This window comes from Bufo gargarizans, chromosome 4, assembly GCF_014858855.1.
Source record: "Bufo gargarizans isolate SCDJY-AF-19 chromosome 4, ASM1485885v1, whole genome shotgun sequence".
Taxonomy (NCBI): domain Eukaryota; kingdom Metazoa; phylum Chordata; class Amphibia; order Anura; family Bufonidae; genus Bufo; species Bufo gargarizans.
This window is the reverse complement of record NC_058083.1, coordinates 156,368,850-156,387,633: the sequence shown is the minus strand read 5'-3', so window position 1 is coordinate 156,387,633 and position 18,784 is coordinate 156,368,850. Positions and strand designations below refer to the sequence as shown.

General features: G+C 41.2%; 1 protein-coding gene across 3 annotated transcripts in view; it reads right to left on the bottom strand.

Annotated features, from left to right (window-relative positions):
* RSRC1 (arginine and serine rich coiled-coil 1) overlaps positions 1 to 18,784 on the bottom strand; it is a 330,125-nt gene that overhangs the window by 2,122 nt on the left and 309,219 nt on the right. For all 3 annotated transcript variants that reach the window (XM_044290570.1, XM_044290571.1, XM_044290572.1), the window contains exon 8: positions 10,012 to 10,118. In XM_044290570.1, coding sequence (XP_044146505.1) covers positions 10,012 to 10,118 — 107 coding nt within the window. The remainder of the gene's footprint in view (positions 1 to 10,011; positions 10,119 to 18,784) is intronic.

Genomic DNA, 18,784 nt, shown 5'->3' with positions numbered 1-18,784 from the left:
AATGGTCTTTCCGCAACTTCATTCACATATCATGGAAAATTCCACATGGGAAATAAATCAGCGAGAATAAGTAGCATGCTATGTATTCCATACAGAAAATCTAGTAGATAAGTCTTACTGAATGGGGCTGATCCTCGTCAGAGATAAGGCACTTGACACTGTACATCCAGGGCAGAATTCTCATTGATTTCTGCCAAGGATCCTGTAGTACAATACATGTTGGATTTGATTCTGACACATGAACACAGCCTTACCCTTTATCAATTGGAAACCCGAAATGTCCAGCTGCCCAGGCCTGACTGAAGTTCTGATCACACAGAAAAGTGACTGCAATTTGTTACATGACATGCAGTGCAGCCGTGGGGGTTGCTAAATATATATATATATATATATATATATATATATATATATATATATCAGCTAGTTTTTTTCAAGACTATATTGCAAATGTCACTGGGGTGATTCCCCAGTTTGTTTTCTACCCTTCAGTGCATACATTGCTAATGATATACTATTGTACTAGTTTTGAGCACCGAGATCACATATTACTGGTGAGGTCAACTCAGGGGCGCTGAGGATAGACACAATGGTATTTAAGTAAATCTTGCTGGTCAAAGATCAGCATTGGCTGTATAGGCGAGCTAACCAGCGTCTTGTAAGTTCAAAGATTCACACATTAGTGTATATATATATATATATATATATATATATATATTTAAATAAAATAACTGGACTGGCCACCATTATTTAATTTTGTCCTTTTAAAAGTTTCACCCACTTTTAATGCATATTAGTAAAAGATACATTTTAAGATGAAGTGGATCTTTAGTTATGGTTACAGGGTTTTATAGGGGTTTCCTTTGTAGCAATTGGGCATTGTTTTGTTCACCGCCTGTTTATCAGGACCAAAAGAGAATTTAAATTGTATGAGGGAGCAGCTGAACCCCAGGGGCAGCGTGAGAGTGTATTGGAGTTGCCAAGGTTATTCTGGCAAACCTAGAGCTGTGTCAGGCTCTCGAGAGCTGCTGGAAGTGCTAGGGTCAGGTGTTCAGAGGTCCCCTGTTGCAGAAGCATCGTCTTGGTTGCTGGGGCAAATCTTGGGATATCAGTTTGAGCTGTTAGCAGCTTGAGCATAAGCAAACTCCCTAGAGCTGAGGAGTTGCTAGTTAAGTATCTGAGAAACACTTCTGATATCGAAGAGGGAGGTGGTTAGACCGTAATGACCAGGGCTGATGTAAACAAGGTAAAAAAAATGGTTGCACATGGTCCTAACCCCCCTAGTCGGATGAGAGCATTGATATTGGGCATAGGGGTTAAGATTATTATTTGTTGCTAGGATTATTGTCAGTAGATACTAGATTGTATAACATGAGTACTGGAAACCAGTGATAAGTGTTGGAAATTGCATTCCGTTTACTACCAGAAAACCCAAATTATTTTATAAAATCACGTGTTTTTATTATGCAAGTAGTATAACATAATAAAAACTACATAAATCTGACGACATCATAACTTTATTCTGTGGGTCAGAAAAATTATCATATTGGGATGTTATTGGCCCTTAAACAGAAAATTAGCTATGTCTCGAGGTTAAAGTGCACTTCAGTCACCTGAGCTGTGCACCAACTATTTTGACCTTAAACTCTACAACAAAAAAATGACATTTTCAAGAGGGGTTTTCCAATTTTATTGTGACTGTTGGAAGGATAATGTGAGAAACGCTATGTAATATACAAAAGTAATAGGTAGTTATGTGTTAATTATTGAAATGTCTTAAGAACTACCTGCTGGGCAACGCTTATTGGCTGGATGGAATGAAATGTGGCAGATATTTTAACCGTGTAGAAAGTCTCAAATGGCCAGGGAACTGGATGTGGGCAAGGGACTAGGTGAGGGAAGGAGGATCTTGTGAATAGGTACTAGAGGTGACCTCTACCAGACGGGGGCGAGGTTAAGTATGTAAGTGGCCCGAAAAGGGTCGCATATCAATGAGGGCATAGAAATTGTGTGCTTGTAAGCACAGGAACAACCACATAAGGTGAGCGGATATTACTAGACACCCTCGTGTTTTATTAGGATAACGCCTATGTTGCTCCATTCTGTGTCTTTTCCTAGAAACTTCATGTTGTGTGTCACAGATCTTTGGCTTTACAAGATATATGGCATCATACGTAATACAAGTATGTTCTTTTTGTGACTCAATAACAGCAGGCAGCTCTAAACAAACACCAAAGTTATGTCAGACATGAAAAAAATAAACTGACGGCGCACTACCACATCTTTACCTGCATGTATTAATGGCAAGTTTACTATTAAACGAAAAAGAGCCTATTTCCTATAATTGTATGGATTCTGTCTTTAATTAAACGTGAACACCTCTCTTACAAGAGCTGTAATTATGTTTGGAAGTACGCCTCAAAATGGATACAAGGGTGTCATGACGGGAACACTAATCTATAGCCGGGTCTGCCCATTATGGATTATATGTCCATCGAGACGTCAGTCTTGAGGATGAAGCTGTCCGAGTCCATTTATGTGAGGGACAGTGGGTTGAGGATCCGCTTCCACCACAATGAATAGTTTCTCATGAAGAATCCATTACCACTTCATACACAGTATCTGGAGTGCCGCCATATTTCCACAATCCGTGATTACTGGCTGGGATACACATGGACTACAGTAGTTTGAGGATAGTAAGTCTGAAGTACATTCATTTTCAGCCAATCATTTCTGAGAACCAATACGGAAACCTTTGATTCTTCTGCTTCCTGATCAAGGCTTGGATGTTTAACATAACTTTTTTATTCTCATTAGCACCACCACCTTCTTTACGCCATTGAAGTCCGGTCCGTCTGTCATTACAGTCACGGGATCCCCTCTTCAGTCGACAATCTACCATTTCACTAATTAAGAAGGAATTGCACAGCAGAAGGTATATGATCCTATGGAGCGCACAAGTGATGACATTTTATCATTAGAATCACATTACTCCCACATTTCAGAAGATGAAATATCTTCTGCTTTGACACCTTTAACCCACGCTGGCTACACAGTGAGCAAAAGGCAACTCATTTTTTTATATTACCTTTGTGCTTTTTTATATTGGTTTAAAAGGGAATCTGTCACCTGAAGCATGGCCATCTAGCTACACACAACTTCTAATGCTACTTCCCAGCATAATATAGATACCTCTGATTAGTTAACCTGTGCCTGTATTGTGGAGAAAAGGGGTTATCCAAAGTCTAAAACATGCCCCCCAATGCTTGGGCCCCTCATATAGATTATACCTGACCCGCATCGCTCCTGATCCTGGCACTGCCGCCGCTGCATCTCTTTCGCGGGCGACGCTAGGCAGGTTTGTCTCCTTCATTGCCTGCTACTGGCTGCCTCCTGTTCCCAGATGTGTTGATCTGCATGATGGAGAGGTGCACTGGTGCCCGTGTGGGGTACAGAAGCAATGTGGGTGTCGGGGTAAGTATAATCTATATGAGTGGCCCGGGCATTGGGGGGGCATGTTTTAGACTTCAGATAACCACTTTAATCCAAATGTAAACTAATGTAATTGCCAACTAGGCGAAGGCAGGGCCACGCTGTTCAATGCACCAGTGCTTTCCCCTCCCAGAACCTCCCACTGTTGCTTGATTGGCAGAGCTGTAGTGCACTGAAAGACATGGCTCTGCCCACAGTGCACCTAGTTGCAGTTTACATAAAGATTAAAAACAGCATTTTCTCCACAATGCAGGTGTATTTTTTATTATGACAGGAATGAGCGCTAGAGTTTACTAGAGCCCTTCAATAGTAATATACAGCAGACCAAAAAACATTTTTTTTTGCCAACGGTATACTCAATGATAGTTAAAGAGGACCTTTCACTACTCTACAAACTAAAAACTAACTATACCTGTGGGCAGAGCGGCGCCCAGGGGTCCCCCTGCACTTACTAGTAAGTCTGGGCGCCACTCCGTTCGCCCGGTATAGGCTCCGGTGTCTGCGCTCCCTCTGACTGATTTTTTGTAGGAGGCGTGTCCCTTGCTGCACTGCTGGCCAATCGCAGCGCACAGCTCATGAGCTGTGCGCTGCGATTGGCCAGCAGTGAAGCAAGGGACACGCCTCCTACAAGAAATCAGTCAGAGGGAGCGCAGACACCGGAGCCTATACCGGGCGAATGGAGCGGCGCCCAGACTTACTAGTAAGTGCAGGGGGACCCCTGGGCGCCGCTCTGCCCACAGGTATAGTTAGTTTTTAGTTTGTAGAGTAGTGAAAGGTCCTCTTTAAGGGTTTTCTGAGATTTTTTTTTTTTTTTTTACTGATGACCTATCTTCTGGATCTGTGGGGGTCAGTGGGACACAGCTATTTTGAGAAGGCACTGGCGCTCACCAAGCACAGGGCGGTACATTGTATAGCAGCTGTGCTTGATATCGCGCTCAGCCCCATTCACTTGAGCTGCCCCTAGGCGATGTGATCGATGGTGGGCGATATGGCCTAAAATCTATATTGCGATATAATTTTAAGCACGTGCGATATGCGATATATATGTTTTCTATATTTGGGGGGGTGTTACTTAAGGGCTAGAACCCTTGTCATATTCACCCTAATAGAGCTCTATTAGGGTAAATAGGACTTTACACTATCCCTGCTGCCTTGTGCATAGTGCAGGGACCCGAGTCCCCTGCCCTAAACAGTGCCATCCACAGATCCTCCTCCCCTAAACGGTGCCATCCACAGATCCTCCTTCCCTAAACAGTGCCATCCGCAGATCCCCCTCCCCTAAACCGTGCCATCCACAGATCCCCCTCCCCTAAACAGTGCCATCCACAGATCCTCTTTCCCTAAACAGTGCCATCCGCAGATTCCCCTCCCCTAAACAGTGCCATCCGCAGATCCCCCTCCCCTAAACAGTACCATCCGCAGATCCCCCTCCCCTAAACAGTGCCATCCGCAGATCCCCCTCCCCTAAACAGTGCCATCCACAGATCCCCCTCCCCTAAAGAAGTGCCATCCACAGATCCTCCTTCCCTAAACAGTGACACCCACAGATCCCCCTCCCCTAAACAGTGACACCGACAGATCCCCCTCCCCAACGCTCACAGGAGCACATTTATAAACTAAACAGTAACTTTAACTTTAATCAGCGACTCTTTACTTGTATACCTTACTCTGTCTTAGCTCCGGTAACAGCAGGCAGTGCGGGTGGGCGGCGCTCACTCACTGATGTCACGTGCCTGCGCCGCCTAGTGGGAGGAGCTAAGACAGACTAAGGTATACAAGTAAAGAGTTGCTGATTAAAGTTAAAGTTACTGTTTAGTTTATAAATGTGCTCCTGTGAGCGGCGTGGCCCTGTATATTCTAACCCCCAGGCAAGCGTCCCTGTCACCATGGGAACGTCTGGGGGTTAGAATATACAATCGGATTTGAGTTTTCGCGCTCTCACTGAGATCGTGAAAACTCAATGATTTACTGTCAGTTCCTCCCCTCCTCCTCCTCCTCTTTTGTCATTGGTGGTCAGCGGCCGCCGCGCACAGTGGGGAGGGACTTCCTCCTTCTCCACTCTGTGCCGGCTCAGGAGAACGCGATCATATCGCGGTCCGGCAATATAGGCGATATGCTCAAAATCCATATCGTGGCACAAATTAATATCGCATATCGCCCACCCCTACGATGAAGGTGTCATCATTGGCCTAGGAAAAGCTGCGAGAAAGCCACTGCGCCCACAGGAGTGCTGCTGCCTTCTCAAACAGCTGATCAACAGGGGGTTCCACCAATCAGATACAGATGACCGATCCAGAGGACAAGTCATAAGTGTAAAAAAAAAAAAAAAAAAAAAAAAAAAATCTCTGAAGACCATACAGTTCACTTGAATAGCAATTCAAAGCAGAAAATATTATACTATGTTAGTATGTAAATGTGAGAGCACTGCAATGCGAATAATGAAAACGTTATTTCAGTTCCAGCAGCCCACTCCTCAGATTTGTTTCAATGTGCCTAGAAAACCACCGGTGTGGGTGACCACCATCTGAGTACATGCAGATACATGTATATTAATAGTCACAGGAAGGGAGTTGTAGTTTTTAATTTCAAAGTATTTTTTTCTCATAACCCTATTGTTTCTTCAGTCTTTCCTAGCTCTTTTTGAAATCAACTGTGTGACATCATCTCAACTGCTGTAACTAGGGTGAGACTGGAAATTTAAAGCGACCCCCGCAAAAAAATAAAATAAAATAAAAAAATTAATAAATCCGCCCCATTGTCCCGGCAGAACCAAATACCACAGTGCAGCATAATACACTGCCCACAGTGCAGCACAATACACTGCCCACAGTGCAGCACATTATACTGCCCCAGCACAATCATACACCACAGTGCAGCACAATATACTGCCCCAGCACAATCATATACCACAGTGCAGCACATTATACTGCCCCAGCACAATCATATACCACAGTGCAGCACATTATACTGCCGCAGCAAAATCATACACCACAGTGCAGCACAATACACTGCCCCAGCACAATCATATACCACAGTGCAGCACATTATACTGCCCCAGCAGTATCATATACCACAGTGCAGCACATTATACTGCCCCAGCACAATCATATACCACAGTGCAGCACAATATACTGCCCCAGCACAATCATATACCACAGTGCAGCACATTATACTGCCCCAGCACAATCATATACCACAGGGCAGCACAATATACTGCCCCAGCACAACCAAATACAACAGTGCAGCACAATATACTTCCCCAGAACAATCATACACCACAGTGCAGCACAATACACTGCCCCAGCACAATCATATACCACAGGGCAGCACAATATACTACCCCAGCACAATCAAATACCACAGTGCAGCACAATATACTGCCCGAGCACAATCCTATACCACAGTGCAGCACAATACAAAGGATGAGGCAAAAGTCTAGACACTCCATTTTAACTGGTGCAATTTGTAGAAAACTAACTTCCAATGTGTGAAAGTATTATTTGGGAGGAAGGTTCCATTATTTGGTAAAGGAAACATTTTCAGCTCAGTTTTTTCCCCCAATGGGAACGGAGTCATGTGATATATCAATTTCGGCTAGAATTTATTCAGTAACACACCGGAAGTATCAGTTTTAATCTATTTTTGATCTAGTTTAGGAGTTAATCAAGGTTGAAGTTTCTAAAGTGCTTCACATGATATGTTCGATGTGTCCATCATTCTGCTGGATGCACATGGTTAGGCGTTTAATCCAGTCTTCGTGAACAGGCTGAGGAACTACAAGCGAGCCATATTGTGCATGTGGAAAACAATACACAATATGGCGGCTCTGAAAAGGCTCATCGGGAATGTTCCACTTGGGGTTAATGGCCAGCTCTCCCCTGAAGGTAACCAATCAACTGCAGGAATTCTGCCAATTCCACCATAATACCTCTGGTCCATTCTATGGAGGTACTTCACTAAACCAGTATAAAATGCATGAAAGCTTCGGTGAAGACACGAACGGCTTCTAGCAGCTCGAAATAAATATATAAACACACATTATTAAGCTGTGGTGCTTAAATATACACCATGTAAAGCATATTAAAAGTCTTGAAATACAACCACGCTGAGCATGAATTATCCCCATAAATCAGTTTAAAATGGTTGCTGCTCATTTTCACAGGGCAGAAATGTGAATAAAGATCTTGTTGAGCAGTGTGCGCTAAATAAATTCTGCTGTGACCTTCAGGGCTGTCATAAAGCATGATTCTCAATGAAGTATGTTGGGCAAGAAAGGCTGCGCTCATAAACTGCCCGATCTCCAGACATGTACGGCAGGCTGAGAGCATTGACAAACTCATTTCAGGCTGCGTTTAGCCCTCCACCCCTTTGTCAATTACTTTGGGGATGATAAGTTGCTGGGAATATAGTTTCGCTCCCTTCTTTGCAGTTCGATATAATAAATATGTTTAACCGCTTCAGCACAGAATTTAATGGCCATTGGTTGCACACTTTTGGGCTCTTTATGGCTTAAAATATGGGTTGCCTATCCCAATGCTGCTTTTAATTCTCTGCTCTGTATTGTCTGCTGGGTCTTCATTCCACAAATCAACTTCTATGTCTATACCACCTCTGCTGCCTTAGTATTAAAGGGAATGTGTCACCAGAAAATTATCTATTGCTTAAATTAATTTTTGGTGATGTTATTTTTAATTTTCCATTTCACTTAATCTATATATAAAAAAAAAAAAAAGACAAAACCTTGCGGTTTTCACACTGACCACTAAGTCTAATAATAGGCGCCACGTCTTAGTCTGTACAGATCACTTTTCAGCAGTCATCTCCTTAACATCACTGGCAGGATCACAATGACAGATGTCACATTTATAGATAACACAAGATCAAACATTCACAAGAGGTGAGTGTCACACCTTATTCCCCCTCCTGACCTCTGCACAGGTCACAGAGCATGCCCAGAAAACTCTCCCATAGAAGCCAATGGGGTCCCCTCCTGACCATTGTGTCTATGGCCCATGGTGGCTGCTGTAAAACATATCCCTAAATGCTGTTAAGAACAACTGAGGCAAGATGTTATCCACCATAATCATGTTCAGGAAATAGAATAAATAAAATCTACAATAAAAAAAATGTTATGTGCCATCTGGTTTTAACTGGCAGAAAAATATATAGGTGACACATTCCCTTTAAGTTTTTATCTGAAAAAGCTTAAAAGAGATGGAAAGGAAACTGAGCACTTAATGGGCTTACTGGATATAATCTGTGTATGCCAATACGGATAACAAGTGATACAAAGCACTGCACACCGTGTTGCCACAGTACTAGTTGTTGATCCTGGCAGTCATCTCGGACAGTTCTCATGTTGTGACTCTGCTTGAGTCCTTATGTGTCGTTTTTAATGGAGAACTTTATATGACATGACTCAAAGTTGGCCTTGTCTCGACGCTTGTTTGGCCATCAGCTATGCCCCCCTCCCCATTTATTCCCCTCTCTCCATGAGGAGAGGAGAATAAGCAGCTACCAGACATCTCGGGCAGCAGCTTATCTCCCTTGAGAATAAAGATGCCCAATCCTTTTGCCCATGACACAGGCCAAATGAATGTCGGACAAAGATCAAATACATATCAGATGGTCGGCCAGTCCAACTGAAGCCTGCCAACCTTAGTCTAAAAGGCCCCATTCATACAACCGCGTCCAATCTGCATTTTTTTTGCGACTCCCATTTAGACACATTCATTTCAATGGGGCTCTGTGCTAACCTCATCCGCATTCCTGTTCTGTGGCCCCGCAAAAACAAACAAAAAAAAAACAAAAAAAACATTTCCTATTCCTGTCCGTTTTATGGACAAGAATAGGCATTTTTAGGCTACAGTATGAAGTCTGCATCCCTTCCGCGATTTTCAGGACACAGTATGCTGTCCGCATCAGTAGTTCTGTTCCGTAGCCCTGCAAAAAATATAGAGCATGTCCGATTCTTGGACAAGATAAGGAATTCTCTATTTAGCGCCGCCCTTTGCGTTTCAGCAAAATGCGTTACGAACACGGCCAGTATCCGTGCTTTGCGGATCCACAATTTCCGGACCGCATAACATGGTCTTGTGAATGCACCCTTACAATGGGGCCTCTGAAAAGCGCAGACCGCAAAACAGATAGTCGTGTGAGTGCCCCCTAATGTTGATGGCCACCTTTACAGTGGAAGCTTACATAGTGGACACTACTTTTCTCTCTCCTTTCTATAAGTGCATTTCTCTTAAAGGGGTCCTCTGGGATCTTAACACTGATTACCCATCCTACGAATAAAGCCTAACTGGTGGGGGGGGCCAAACTCTGGAAGGAGGCTTGACGAGAAGTACAATGAAAAGGCAGCTCAGTCCTGAGAGTCAGTCTCCCACTGGTCGAACATAAATGGCCTACCCTAAGGATTGCCCATCAATGTTAAAATCTCAGAAAAAATAAAATACATTTTAAACAATCAGAATTTTCAGCAGAAAGAGTCTGAAACAGCTGTAAATATTTAGCACTTACGGCTTTGGCGTCCCGGCTTGATCTGAATATTTGTGGCATAAAAGAATCGCTTTCAATGGCCTCAATCTCCTTCACACGTTTGACTTGATCAAGTAGCAATGCCTGGTCTGCAACATAAAACAAGGTGGGGAATCAATAAGACGCCCTAGATAAAGGGTTTTTAGCACAGGTAATGATAAAATAATGTCCTATTGATGCAAATGATGAAGATCCACATATATTTTTAACCACTGGTAAAAAAAAAAAAAAAAAACCTTCAGGAGACAGGAGCAGTGAACCCCAAGTTCAATCCACTGCACCAAGCTCACGAATCGCAGGCTGACATTTTGGCCCCCATAAAGAATAACACACAATAGTAGTAACAGGAAGCTACAGACGTTATTTGCTAACCAAAAATATTAAACCGCCCATTTAAAATCAGGGACACATGCAAATACTAAGTAATATCCTCCTCTCGCTCCTTGCACAGTGACTTGTACACAGGACACAGAGCATGCCCAAAAATCAATGCCGATTCTGTAAATGTCCTAGATGAAAACGAAAAGGCATTTCAATCAAAATCGTGGAAGTCTTGTACGGAAATCAGAAGCTGAATACTCAGCGCTTTTAATTTCTCTTTACAAACTGCCTTTTCTACGTTTAGTTTATGTTCCCTAATTTACACAGAGCATGCCCAGGACACACAGAAGTGAAGGAGCCAACTCCAGACTACAGGTTCCTATGGGCCTTGTGGCTGTTGTAAATCATCTCTTTGAATACTGTTAACAGCAGCCCAGGCAAAAATAGTGTGCAGAAAACACAATAAATAAAACCTACAAATCAGAAAATAAAAAGAGATTAGCTAAAAATATATGTATCAGTATCTGGATTTAAAGGGGTTCAAAGATGTATAACATTCACGGCCTTTTTTTTTAGGACAGACCATGAATGTATGCCGACCCTGTGCAATTTTTTTCACTCAGAAACAGTAAAAATTTTGCCCATGGACTGGGTCTAGTATTGCAGTGCTACAGTATCTCATGAGCAAGAATGACAGCATTTCTGACAAAAAATATTTTTTTGTATTGAATTTCAGGGAAACCTTGAAAAAAATATGATTTACTACAATCTTGCTTTATATTTTAAAATATGAAATTTTCTATGAAGCAACAGCTCTAACTGCATAACATGACAGATAAAACGAATTCTACAGCTAGTTCAGCTGCCATTGCATTTCGCGTATACGTGCAGCACAGACGGCTCAGATTAGATCATCTGGCAATGCTTTAGTAGCCTTGTATCAGAGAAGAGAGAAAGGAAAGTAGCCGATCTTCACATGACTATCACAATCATAGAAATCAATGTGTCTCATCATTAACCATTAGCCGTATTTGTAGGAAGTGACAGGCAGTATGAAATTACACAGGGGCAGAGGCAAAAGCAAAAAGAAATAAATATCAGCCGAAATGTTTCTTAGAGTTATGCTGATGACATTAACATCCCTGGAATGGACCGTGAGGAAGTGAAATCCATTAGAGTCAGATACTTTTTGACAAACACATTATTGGAAGATGAAATGACTTCCATATGATGTTTGTCAGATGTCAGTAGAAAGGATATATATATTTCATGGTAAAATCTAAAATAATGGATGGAGAAAGCTAAGGAGCTCCAAAAATCAATGCTGATTCTGTAAAAGTCCTAGCTGAAAAAGAAAAGGCATTCCAATAATTGCTGAAGTCTTGGACGGAAATCAGACGCTGAATACTCAGAGCTTTTCATTTCTTTTTATAAACTGTCTTTTCTATGTTTAGTTTATTTTCCTTAATTTATACAATCCAAACACAATTTCTAATGGGATTCTGCAGAAGGGTCAGACTTTGCCACAATGCAAAAGAGAATTTCTGAGATGGGAGCTGCTGCGCATGCGTGCCCAAGTGCGCTTCCACTGTCCTGGCCATCAGAGAGGCTGATGCCTTTTCCTATAGTGTGCAAGCATGGCCACTGCTTCTAGGTTGCAGGGTGGTCATACCCATGGAAACGAGCAGTGTATAATGTGATGGAAGAATGAATCTAGCCAGCAAAGGAGGCAATATGGACAATCACAACACATTAGTAAGTGCCTTGTAGTAAATTTCTCTACATGATAAATGTAATTTGCTGAAGTGAGACAACCCCTTTAACTTGTATTTTTACAGGTTCCTCTAATTGTAAAGTGCTGGGGAATAAGTTATCCCTATATAATGTGTAATAAAAGTAATATGGTAGGTCATATGGAAGCATTGCTATCCAGGATACTGTATAACAAGTTATCTGCTATTAAACAAGTACAAACCACAAAAACTAGTCTAGAAAATTAGAAATGAAAATCGGAGACTAAGTGACTAATAAAATTGGACCTCTTAAAGGAGTCCTATAACAGGTCCATTGCCTATTTTTTTTTACGCAGTGGAAAATCTGCAGCCTACCTGCTGAAATTCGAAATGGTGCGGATTTTGTTGCGGAATTTATAGCGCGTAGTGAGGTGGTTTCGCTTCAGATTTCACCCTCTGCATTGAAAAGGTTGAAATCGGCAACAAAAAACAAAAAGAAAATTGCGGTAAATTGACTTTTTTAATTCTCACTGCAGATCATGGTATATGCAGATTCTAATTCTTTAGAAGGGGTAGACTTTGCCACAATGCAAAAAGAGAATCAATTCCAAACCAAACTACCCCTGTGTGAGAGGAACAGACACCACTTTCAGCTTAAATTTCTTTGATGGAGCCCTATGATTGAATCTCCTCAAGCCCTGCACTTGGAAAAAAAATAATGATAATAATCTCACATTAAGGCTTTATGACTTCTTAGGCTTGAGACATTTTGCATTTTTAACCCACTCACTCAGTGTCGGACTGGGGCTCCTTGGACCCAGTAGAGCAAAATATTATTGAGGCTTAACCCCTCCATCATTAATAATGTCTGACAGGTTTACAAAAAAAAAGAAACAGACCCTTCTGGCAAAGGATTGTCCCCAAAGGCAGCTCTGGGGCCCACTATTGCACCAGTGCCGGGGCCCATTAGAGGATCCTCTGTACTCGGGTGGGCCATTCCAACCCTCCTCTTACTCCAGTTTTCAAAAGTGAATGGAAAGTGATTAACCTGCGTGAATTTTTAAAAATATTGTCCGAATCTTACTCCGGTAAAGGAATGTTAGACTTAGGCCTCTTGCACACGACCGTATGACTTTTTCAAAATTTTGGGGTCCGCAAAAAACGGATCCGCAAAAAATACGGATGATGTCAGTGTGCATTCCTTTTTTTTGCGGAACGGAACAGCTGGCCCCTGATAGAACAGTACTATCCTTGTGTCCGTTATGTGGACAATAATAGGACATGTTCTATCTTTGAACGGAACGGAAATATGGAAATGGGTGGAAAACAAACTCTGTGTAATGGGAGGGATTTTCCATTACAGACACTGCTCCTTTCAGAGCACCGCATGGAATTATAATCAATTATAATGTTGTGAGTCTCTGTCCGACCTTGCATTTGCTCAACTGTACTAACATAATACCAGTAAAATTCAGTGGATGCAAGGTCGGCCAGAGACACACAGCATTATAAATCATTACAGTGTGGTCCTATGAAAGGAGCAGTGTCCATAAAGGGAAATAACATACCCACACAGTGTTTTCCGCAGTTGACATGCTCATCTGAAATTAGTCTTAAAGATGCTACCACATGGTCTTACAAAACTGACCTAGACTGAGGCTGCTGATCTGTGCACCACCAGATATGACCTGATAAAGGTCCAAGCTGGACCAAAACATCTACAGGTTTGGAGTTAATATGGACTATGTGTAAGATTCACATCTACCTGTCATACACTTCTCAATAAATATTACACTTCTTTTGCGTTGTATATGTCAGTATGACGCGCATTTGCCTGACATACATTTTACAGAATCCTTCCACAGAGCGCCTGAAAATTGGTGTTCACTACCACCGTCTGTAGGCTTTCATTGCACAAATTTGTCAGAAAGCCAAGAACTAAATAGGAACCAAACTGCTCTGCCAGGACCTGATTAACACAGTGTCCCTAAACAGATTACAAAACTGCATGTATGATATAGATTATATGTTAAATATCAATTTGTGAAAATCAGGGATCCATTATTACATTATTTCCAGAAGCGTTTGGAAAAAAAACTTTTGAAAAGGGAAGCATTGTAGGAGCAGTTACACATACAAACACTAGGTGGCAGTGCTCTGCAAGATAACAACTGAAGGAATGGAAGTAGAGAGGCGAGGATGGTGTCTTAATACAGAATGTCAGAAACTGATTAATCAGGAAACAGGTCATGAATGAGACAGCGATTGGAGCAATGTTTTAATAGCACACGTTTAAAGCAATGCCAATATATGTTAATATACTCGCACCTCTTTATTACACTACACTATCTTTTACTGTAGATTGCAAGCTCTTATGTCCGCTTTCCTTTTGTTTTCGTGTAATTTGTTTTGCTTTCAATATTATAGGGGTTGTCTCACTTCAGCAAATGACATTTATCATGTGGAGAAAGTTAATACAAGCTACTAACTAATGTATAGCGATTGTCCATATTGCCTCCTTTGCTGGCTGGATTCATTTTTCCATCACATTATACACAGCTCGTATTCAGGGGTTAGGACCACCGCTGCAGAGCAGATACAAGGTATTCGGGACAGGAGCTGCTGCACATATGTGCCTGTGCACCCTCACATTGTCCTGGCCACCAGAGATGCCATCACTGTTTCCTATAGCGTACTAGCACTGCCACTGCTGGTGGATTGCAGGGTGACCATAACCCCTGGAAAGGAGAAAGTATAATGTGATGGAAAATGAATCCAGCCAGCAAAGGAGGCAATATGGACAATCACAGTACATTAGTAAGTGCCTTGTATTAACTTCCTATAGTGAGACAACCTCTGTATCTTCATTTATACAACTTGTAAAGTGCTATGGAATAAGTTATCCCTTTATAATAATATGTATTAAAAGTAGTGTCCATGGTTTTGAAGTTGGTCATATGGAAGCATTGCTATCCAAGATATAACAAGTAATCTGCTATAAAACAAGTACAAACCCCATAAATTAGTTAAGTCAATTAGTAATAACAATTGGAAACTAAATAATTAATAAACTGGACTTCTCAAGGAGTTCTATAACTGCACGTCCACATGGAACAGGTCAGTTATTTTTTTTTTATGCAGTGAAAAAATCTACAGTCTATCTGCCGAAATTCCAAATGGCACGGATTTTGGTGAGGAATTCATAGTGCGATGGATTTGCTGCCGATTTCACCCTCTGCACTGCAAATGGTGAAATCTGCAATATAAAACAGCAGAGTAAATTCTCACCGCAGGTACTGCTAACTGTATCGCACTGTGTTTTCTACATGCAGTTCCACTGCAGAGAATCCACAAAGTATCTGGCCCATGTGGATCACATGTGCAGGATTTGCGCCCACATTTTTTGCTTTTAAGACCTGTGTAGGATGTTTTTGTGGTACATGTGGTCCGCTGCCAGCATCCTCCATTGTATGCATTTGTGCTTGGGATTGCCGTTGGCAACGGATCACATGGGCAGGGTTTGCTCCCCCGTATAGAAATGCGCTACAGCATTAGGGGTTTTGAGCATCTTTTGCCTTTTAGACCATTTTATTCAGTGATTTTGTCTGTATATTTATGCCTGGAGGTGGGGTAACCTCAGGTTTGAATGTGCCTTAATTTTGATCTATGGGTAACATTCAGGTGCACCTGGGCAGCCTGCATCACATGAGCCAGTTATAAGTGGGACTCACAGCCTCCTCCCATTGTATGTGCTGGAGGTAACTGGGAGCTGCTGGCTGTGTGTTGGATTTTATGCACCTATTATAAATTGTCCATAAGGCATAGGTAGGTTAGCGGTAGGTCCCATGCCATTTTGAGAGACCTTGACGGGGTGCACAGGCTCCGGTGTGTTCTTGATATAAGAATATATTGGCAAAAGTCTCATTTTAATATCAGTGTGAGGGTTTAGCCATATATTGTCAATTGCATTTACCATTGTAGTGCACCGTTTTCAGTGATTTTCTGTACACTAATGCTAAATTAGATGTAGACTGCTTTTAAGTTACTGTAGATGTAGTCAGGACTCCTGTGCCAATCACTACCCGATTTTCTAAATGTGTCTTTACCTATACATTACTAAAATGGCCATACTATATAACAAATTAATAAAACAAAAAAACTGAAAAATGTACAGTATGTTCTAAAATATTATTATAATTATACATAATATATTATATAATACAATTTATTATACATTTGCACTCTAAACACTTTTTATTGGGTAAAATATGCACTTTGCAGCAGAGTTTTCAACTGTCAATCATTAACCCAAATAAGAATAGTAATTAAAAAGAAGAACTCCCCAGATTATTGACAACACTAAGCTGCTTATAGGCATCCAAGACGCACCAAACAGTTCACTGGCCACTGCACAGACACTAATTAACATTGGAGAGATGGGCGAGTTGTCTGCATGTCATCTCCAAACACCCCATAACAGCACACGAGCTGTCACCCTGCAGGCCACACCACATTTGTCACCGAGATACACTGTTGCCTTCTTTCTCAGCACACACAAAAGATATGTAATTCAATGCTCAATTTACCCTTGTCTCGTAGGAGATTTTTTTTCCTGCTAATTGATAGAAATTAAGCCATTAATCAAGCCACTAGCCATCATTCAAACCCGAGAAGATGAATACAAACTTTCATAATAACCACCTTCCCCATTTTAGTGTTCATTAGCATTAATTTTTAATGCAATTATGCTATTCTTTTACGCTGAGCTCATAAATTACTGCTCTTTTGTTGCTGGCTGGCCTTGTAAAAATCCAAAGTAATGCTCGGGGCTGTGATCTTAAAGGCAATTACTGATCCCCCTTACGCCTGTGTTTGTATCCCCTTATAACCTCTATGCACAGAACGCAGAGTGACAGGCAAGCCCACATAAAAGGATGTGACTGTGGCACGCGAGGCATGTCATTGAGAGACAATGGGGGTCATTTATCAATTACAGTGTAAGAAAGCGTCAAACAAAAAACTGTTACTTTTTGTCATTCTGCGCAAAGTGAGAGGGATTTAGAGGAAGGGGAGGCGGCTTCCAAAAGACCAACAGATTTACCAAAGAAATTGGTGTAATTAATGGTGCAAATTTACACCTACTTATAATTAGCCTTTCTGGTGCACAGACACCCAAAAGATTTGCCAAATTTGTAAAAACGTGTGCATCTACTAATAAATTTGGCCCATTTTCATCCATTTAACATTGGATTAAGACTGGCATATTAAAAGGCCAGTCTTAATAAAGCTCCCCCAATACTTTTATCTGTAGACTAAATCTATTGCATGTACCCATAGCTTGTTATTTTTTTTAATTAAATATTGATTGGTTTTCAATTATTTATTGGATGATCCAAAAACTTCTCGTGAGTGCTATATCTTTCAAATCCCTCTAGATGTGAGCTTTATTATTTTTAGCCATATAATACATTTTTTTTCACTTTTTTTTAAATCAAGCCCCTAACCCCTTAAGGACCCTGAGATTTTCCATTTTTGCTTTTCGCTCCCCGCCTTTCCATAGTCCTAACTATTTTTCCATTCACATTGCTTTATCAGGGATTATTTTTTGCAGGGACAAGTTGTACTTTCTAATGGCGGCATTTAGAGTTGCATACCATGTAACAGGAAGCGTAAAAAAAATTCCAAATAGGGTAGAATAGGGAAAAAAACGCAGTTCTGAAAGTGTTTATTTTTATTTCTTTTACACTGTACGGTAAAATTAAAATGTAATCTTCATTCTCCAGGTGAGTACGGTTATAACTATACCACACTTGTATAATTTTTCTATACTTTAATACTGAATTTATATATATTTTTTTTTTTTACACCTTTGCAGAATAAAAAACATTTTTTTATAACCATATTCTGACCCCTATAACTTTTTTGTAGTTATGTGTACGGGGCTGTGTGAGGGCTCATTTTTTGCGGGAAGATTGGTTCTTTTTAGTGATATCAATTTGAAGTGTGTGCGACTTTTTGATCACTTTTTATAAAAAAAATTATTGGGTAGTTGAAGTGACAAAAAATTGCAATTTGCTATATGCCATTAATATAGCTATATTTTAATTGTATGGGCATTTTCGCACGTGGCGATGCCCATGATGTTTATTTTTTTATTAAGTATTTTTTTTTTAGAAAAGGGGGATGAATTGAACTTTTATTTTTTTATATTTGTAAAAAAAAAATTAAGTCACCTTGGGTGACAATAACTGGCAATCGTTAGATTGCCCATTGTGTTCATTGATGGCTAAAGAGCCATCATTGAAAACATCATTTGCACTATACCTATACAATGCTGCCACCTAGTGGCCTGTATTGGTATATTCCTGAAATAGACACCGAAGCCTCAAGCAGGGTTCGGTCTATTTCAGGCATGTAACAGGTTCCCCGATCTCAGTCGGGGAATGCTGTTACCGGATCTAAAGCGCGTGACTTCTGCTTCAGGGGTGATCAGATGCCATGGTCACATTTAACCACGTCAACTGAAGGGGAAAATGTATGCGATCAGCCTTATGGCTGATCGCATAGATGTGCCGCGGGTATCTGCTATTTAAAATAGCAGAAACCCTGTGGCTATGGCGCCCGCACCACACTTGAGCGGGTGCCATGTTTGGGGACCGGACTTCCGCCGTACATATACGGCGGAGGTCCTTAAGGGGTTA